Here is a 7,500-nt window from a genome sequence, read left to right on the forward strand (position 1 = left end):
CGCACACGCACACACACACGCACGCACGCACGCCAAACCCCCCTATATCCCCCACAAACAAACTCTAACCCTTCCCCCCCCTCCAGACACACACAAAATACAAAACCCCGTCTATTAACTTCACTCAATCCCTCTTCAAACCCGCCAGGTAGTCGACGAAGGCCTGGAGGTGGTGGGGGCTCACGACGGGGGGCGCCTCCTGGTGGTGGGATCTCAGCTGGGCACCCTGTCCCTCCTGCACGTCCCCTCCAGGCTGGTCACGCCCTCGGACAAGCATGAGAAGGCGGCTTTCACTTCGGTTTGTTGGGAATGTTTGTTTGGGTGATTCGGTCTTGGTCTCTGACTGTCTGGCTTTCTTTGTCTGTCTGTCTGTCTTTCTTTCTCTTTCTCTCTACCTCTTTCTCTCTCTGCTTGACTCTCTTCTCTCTCACTCTGTCTCCGTCTCTCTCTCTCTCTTTGTTTGTTTGTCAGTCTGTCTCTCCTTCCCATAGTCTCTGTCTGCGTCTCCTCTTTCTCTGTCTATCTTCCTCTCCTTCTCTCTGTTTCTCTCTCTTTTTCCTTTTCATTCTGTTTTTGTCTGCCCATCTCTCTCTGTATCTCTCCATCTCTTGACAATTCGAATAATTACGTATCATTTTTTTTCTTACGGTTCGAGAAGAAATCCAATAAAAAACAACAATTTTACTTTAATTTTCTGTGTATGAACCACTCACTCTTAGCAGTTAGTGAACCACATTCCTTCCTAATATATTACATTTGTTCAGTACGTTGGAAAAGCTGTCATTTTAGTTCGTGAGGGAATTTGAGTCAAAAACAACTCTTTTACTTAGATGAACTATGTTTGAACACTCGGAATATCACGTAGGTTCAAATACGTTCAGCAAAATTCACTTGTATTATCTTACCATAAAAACATAGGCTACGAAATTCCTATTCATTCTTGACAGCATTCTAAGAAACTGCAAGGAAATGATATTTTTTTCTCTTTTCCCCTCTTCCTGTTTCTTTTTTTTCTTTCATTCTTTTTATATCAGAGATTTGAAAGGAAATGGCAATATCGCACCTTTATGTGACTGTTCGTAATTGTGAATCTTTATTACGGGAAGTAAATTGTCGCTTTGCTCTAGATTTTTTTTTTCTTTTTTTTTTTTAAGGGTGAGAGTGGGAAGGATTTTACGGCGCAAAGTTGAGATACTGTCGAGCGTTTTGGGCAGTTTTAAACGAATGGCGTTCAATGCTGCGTTCAAAACTAGTCCTTATGTAATTCATACAAAAGTGCCAGTTTTCTTTACTTTCCTGTTGCGCAATTTCATAAATGTAAACTTTGATTTTCATTGGCATCATATCTATGTCGTTTCTAATTTCCTAATATGGATAGAACACATAATTTTCATTACATTACTCTCATACATTATTTTCTATCTTTAGGCCATATTTTCATCGTCAAAATTGCCACGTTTGAATCGATAGTTTTAAGTATAAAGTTTATAGATGACGAAAACAATGTAGAGTTTTCTTAAAGGGTAAATCGGCAGGAAGTTAAGGACTTGTACTAATATTTTTTTATTATTATCCTCTTTTCCCACTCCTCTTCATCTCTCTCCTTCCCTCTTTCATTTTTTTTCTATTCCTCCCTCCCTATTTTCTCCCATCCTACTTCGTTTCTATCCTTTCCCGATCATCCTTATCTTCCCTTTCTTTCCTCCTTCTCTCTCCTCTTTCTCCTTCTTCACCTTAATCACCCCCACCTTCTCCCTCTTTCCCCTCTCCTCACTCTACCCTCCTATCTCCTCTCCCCTCCCCTCCTCCCCCCACCCCTCTCCCTGACACCCTCCCCTCCTCTTCCAATCCCTCCCTTCCCTCTTCCCTCTTTCCCTCCTCCCCCCTTTACCCCTCCCTTCTCCTCCACCTCCCCCCAACCCTTCCTTTCCCCCCTCACCCTCTCCCCAACCCCTCCTCCCCCCCTCCACTCTTCTCCTACCCACCACCTCCCCAAACCTCTCTTTCCCCCTATCCACTCTTTTCCTCCCCCAACCCTTCCATTCCCCCTCCGTCCTCCACTCTTTTCTTCCCCCTCATCCCCCTCCCCCAACCCCTCATTTCACCACCCTCCACTCTCCTCCACCCAACCCCTTCCCCCTCCACTCTTCTCCAACCCCACTCCCTCCCCCAATCCCTCCTTTCGCCCCCTCCACTCTTCTCCCCCCAACCCCTCCCCCCTTCGCTCTTCTCCAACCCCACCCCCCTCCCCCAACCCTCTCCACCTCCACTCTTCTCCACCACCACCCCCTTCCCCAAACCCCTCTCTCCCCTCCCCCTTCACTCTCCACCCCCACCCTTCTCCCTCTCTCCCCCTCCCTCTCAGCTCCTGGAGCGCGAGACGAGGCGGGAGCGGGTCCTCGAAGCTCGCCACAAGGAGCAGCGCCTGAGGGAGCGGGTCCGAGGAGGCGGCGCTGGCAGGGGGCTGATGAGGCGAGCCGAGGAGAGCCACGAGGGAGACGAGGCCGTGAAGCGAGCCGAGGAGGAGTACCTGCGGCGAGTGGAGCAGGTGAGGGAGAATGGGTGCTGGAGAGGAGAGGATTCCGCAGATGGCTCGGAGGCGCTAATGGGCTTAGAGGAGGATCAGGGAGGCAAAAAAAGGCTAAGGGGTAATGATAAGGCAATAGGCTAATGGAGAGGGAAGACTACGGAAGGTGAGTCGCCGAGGATAATGGGATTATGAGGACCTCGCTCAGTGGATAAAAGTAATGGGCGAATGGTTGGTTATAGACACGCAATGTCCTGCCGAAGGACACTTCCTCAGGACGCGTGGAGGATGGCCATCTTATGCCCCGAAGAAGGAGCTTGGAGCTAGAAGGGGCATAATCGCCTATATCCACACGTTTCGCTTGTTTAGCCTGTTTACGTGCTCAGCCTAAATCTCTATTCATACATATAAATATGCTAAATATATAAATATTCATGTATACATACATGCATACATACGCACACACACACACACACACACACACACACACACACACATACACACACACACACACACACACACACACACACACACACACACACACATATATATATATATATATATATATATATATATATATATATATATATATATATATATATATATATATATATATATATATATATATATATATATATATATATATACACATACATATATATCCACTTATATATATGTGTGTATGTGTGTGTGTGTGTGTGTGTGTGTGTATTTGTGTATATATAAATACATATATACTGCATATACATTATATATATATATATATATATATATATATATATATATATATATATATATATATATATATACACACACACACACACACACACACACACACACACACACACACACACACACACACACACACACACACACACACACACACACACACAAACACACACACACACACACACACACGCGCGCGCGCGCGCGCGTATTTACGTATATCTTCAACCACATACACACTTATATGTACACATACTGTATACACATCCATCCTTCAAACAGCTGAGGTCGCAGCTGGATGAAGAGGAGGCAACGCCATCTACCGTCACTGTCCGAATCAACAATGCAGATGAAACGAATGCCAACGATGCGTCAGCCCAGGTAGGTGGAGGAGGTAGTGGGGGTGGAGGGGAGGAGGAGGAAGGAGGGGGGGAGGAGGAGGAGGGGGAGGAGGAAGGGGAGGAGGGGGAGGAGGAAGGGGAGGAGGAGGAGGAGGGGGGGAGTAGGGGAGGAAGGAGGAGGAGAAGAAGAGGAGAGGAGGAGGGGGAGGAGTGGGAGGGAAAGGAGGATTAGGAGGAGAGGAGGAGGAGGAGGAGGAGGGAAGGAGGAGGAGGAGAGGCGGAGGGAAGGAGGAGGAGGAGGAGGAGGATGGGGAGGAGGAAAAGGAGGAGGAGGGGAAGGAGAAAGAGAAAGAGAAGGAGGAGGAAGAGGGAAAGGAGAAAGAGGATGAGAATGGGAAGGTGAAAAAAGGATAAAGAAGAGGAGGAAGAGGGGGAGGAGTGGGAGGGGAAGGAGGATTAGGAGGAGAAGGCGCCCAACTTACGCTCGTTGTAAATCTCCATATATTTGCATCATCTGGGTTGCTGATATTTGGGAGAAGGTGGAAGGGGTAGGAGGGGGTGGTGGTCGTGGGTGGGGAGGAGGAGGAGGAAGAAAAGGAGGGGGGGGGGAGAGGAGGGGGAAGAGATGGTGGTGGGGGCGGAGGATATAAAGGTGGGGATGGAAGAGATGGAATAGGAAGAAGAGAAGAAGAAGAAGAAGAAGAAGAAGAAAAGAAACAAAAGAATTCTCTGTTGAATATCATGAAGTAAGAATACTATTGGTAGAAGAATAAGAAGAAAAGTCAACCATTACTTTAAACTAGAGGTTGCAGAAAATCAAAGAAAAAAAGTTTATCTTGCATTAGGAGGAAAATTATTAGAAATAAAATAAAAGAAAAAATCTACTGTATAGCTTAGATAAGGAAGAAAAATATCTTAGATATGATAGATAGAAATTAACTGTTTGCCCTTGGTTAAGAAGAAAAATACCAGAGAGCTAAAAAAGTAAATTGTTTAACAGGAAGAAATAAGTAAAGATAAAAGTGATGAGAGAAAAATCGTATTAGTCTACATTGTAAAAAAAAAAGAAAAAAAAAAGAAAAAGAAAGAAAACATTTCCTGTTTAGTTCACGTTAGGAAATAAAGTATCAGTGGGAGAATAATAAATCTATTGTGTAGACTATATTAGTAAGAAAAAAGACCAAAGATTAAAAAAGAAAGAAAGAAAGAAAATTAGCGTACATCGGCAAGAAAAAACATCAAATAAAAAACTATCTTTCTAGCTTACATTATAGTAGAAAATATGATAAATAAACAAGTAAAGAATAAATACAAACACAGCAACACATAAAACATGTATAAAACGCAGACGATGATAAAGACGATTTCTGCTTCAGAACGGCGACCGAGGATCCCCAGTGGACAACGAAGACCTCAAGAGCTTCTCAAGCAGTGGGTCTGCTGAGCGCTAGAAGCAGAGGACCTGGTGTGGACTCCAGCATAAATCACGTGGCATTAGCACCTGTCATGGGTTAGAGTGACACGAGGCACCTGTCATGGGTTAGAGTGACACGAGGCACCTGTCATGGGTTAGAGGGACACGAGGCACCTGTCATGGGTTAGAGGGACGCGAGGCACCTGTCTTGGGTTAGAGGGACGCGAGGCACCTGTCATGGATTAGAGTGACACGAGGCACCTGTCATGGATTAGAGTGACACGAGGCACCTGTCATGGGTTAGAGGACCACGAGGCACCTGTCATGGGTTAGAGTGACACGAGGTTTGGGGTTACTGGCAAGGGCCGAGTGTTACCATCGCCGAATTGACAGACAGACAGAAGGACGAGGTGGAACTGAGCAGGGAATAATCGCATTATGACTATACTACGGTAATGATGTCTTGTGTGATTGAGGTTCGGTTATTTGTTTAGGGCTATTTCGTTGTGTTCTGATTTTGGGTGAATGTTAAAGGAAGGCCAACGCACGCGCGCACACTCACACATACACACGCACACATACACACACACACACACACACACACACATACACACACACACACATGCATATACATATATACATACTTATACATAAACATTCACATATTCACACGTAATAGAGAGAGAGAGAGAGAGAGAGCGAGCGAGAGGGGAAAAGATGTGGGAGGAGAAAGAGAGAGAGACACAGAGAGAGGAAAAGCTGTGGGAGGAGAAGGAGAGAGAGACACAGAGAGAGGAAAAGATGTGGGAGGAGAAAGAGAGAGAGAGAGAGAGAGAGTCTAACAGAAAACTTCGGAAAACGTTGCGTGAATGATTGAATAAATCTACACAGTCACACGTCGTTTGCGCATAACTTTTACTCTTGATTGAATAGAAATAGTCATTTTCAAGTCCATCTGTTTGTTCATTTATATTTAAATTTCTTTTACCGGCTTTGCGAAGCACATAATACCGCAATAAGTATATACTCTCATGCATACTGTTGTTAGTAATTAAGAGATTTTTATATATATACATAATCGGAGGCGTACATCGATATTTCATGGATATACATACGGCGAAAATAAAGACTTTGTAAAACAGTTTTCATCTTTATACACACCTTCTAACATTAACTATCTCGTTCTAAGTGAATGATACAGAATGCTGTTGCCTTTCATGAATGAAATAACGTAAAAATAACTACTTCCTTTCTGTAACATCTTTGAAAACAATACCATAATATAGATAAAGGTATAAACAAGAAGTACTCAGAGAGCGCATACCTCCGCCAAGGCAATAGGGTCGCTGATGCAATGAAAATGTTCACACGAAGAATTGAAATAATGATAATAATAATAATAATAATAATAATAATAATAATGATAATAATAATAATAATAAAAGTAATTTAAAATGTCTCTTTCTCGCAATGTTAATGAATTTAAAATCTCCTGGATCCGGATTTGACATTTAAGTTGGGCTAAGACACACCTCTGGTAGCAAATTCATTTAAAAAATCATAAATTTTGAAGCGATCCTGCTAACCAACCAACAAACAAACTAACTAACTAGCCAACCCGACTAAAAACATAACCTCTTTGGCGGAAGTAATATGTCTGATTATCTTCAACGCACAAGAGGTGCATTTGACCCGTTTCGATTATATCTCCATCAGAAACAAATGTATTTATGATGAATATATAATCGAAGCCGGTCAAATACACTTCTGTGAAGATACTCATTCTCATTTATAACTTTTTTTTTCTTTTTTTTTTTTACATTTCTAGCAAAAGAAAAATAGAATAAAGTAAATTATATTAATATAAATAGATATAAATGAAATAATACCAAAATGTTTCTAGCAAAAGAAAAATAGAATAAAGTAAATGATATTTATATAAATAGATATAAATGAATTAATACCAAAATGTTTGATTAAATAAAAGGTAATTAAATAATTTCATATCACGTTTTTATCAACGATGCCCTGATTGGAAAGCAAAAAAATTATTGCTATAATCATTATAAAAACAATACAATAAAAAGCAACACTATTGTGAATATCAGGTTAATATCTTTCTTATATATTAATTTTCATTTTACATATAATCAAACAGAAATCCAAATTTCGTATATGATGTAAGGAAGAAGGATTTACCGGGAATAAAACACTGAAGCTGCCCATGCCAAGTCTATTGTGATTTTAGTGTATGAATTGTCCTTACACATCGATAGCTCCTCAATGTCATGCTCACCAAGATGACAGTTGTTAGTACTACCTGCCTCACCTGTTTACCCCTTTCCTTAATTAGTAATAGTATCATAATAATGATGATCATAATCATGAGCATAGACATAATCGTAATCATATTCATGATAATTATAATTATTATGATCACCATCATTATAATAATAATATTAATAATGATAAAAAATAATAACAATAACAAT

At 41.7% G+C, this 7,500-nt stretch overlaps 1 protein-coding gene across 1 annotated transcript in view; it reads left to right on the plus strand.

Annotated features, from left to right (window-relative positions):
* Window positions 1–7,500, plus strand: part of LOC113807024 (dynein axonemal intermediate chain 2-like) — a 44,800-nt gene that overhangs the window by 31,472 nt on the left and 5,828 nt on the right. Inside the window, exons 10-13 of the mRNA XM_070116832.1 lie at window positions 149–298; window positions 2,366–2,548; window positions 3,536–3,647; window positions 4,943–5,104. Coding sequence (XP_069972933.1) covers window positions 149–298; window positions 2,366–2,548; window positions 3,536–3,647; window positions 4,943–5,104 — 607 coding nt within the window. The remainder of the gene's footprint in view (window positions 1–148; window positions 299–2,365; window positions 2,549–3,535; window positions 3,648–4,942; window positions 5,105–7,500) is intronic.

Source organism: Penaeus vannamei, chromosome 39 (assembly GCF_042767895.1).
Source record: "Penaeus vannamei isolate JL-2024 chromosome 39, ASM4276789v1, whole genome shotgun sequence".
Taxonomy (NCBI): domain Eukaryota; kingdom Metazoa; phylum Arthropoda; class Malacostraca; order Decapoda; family Penaeidae; genus Penaeus; species Penaeus vannamei.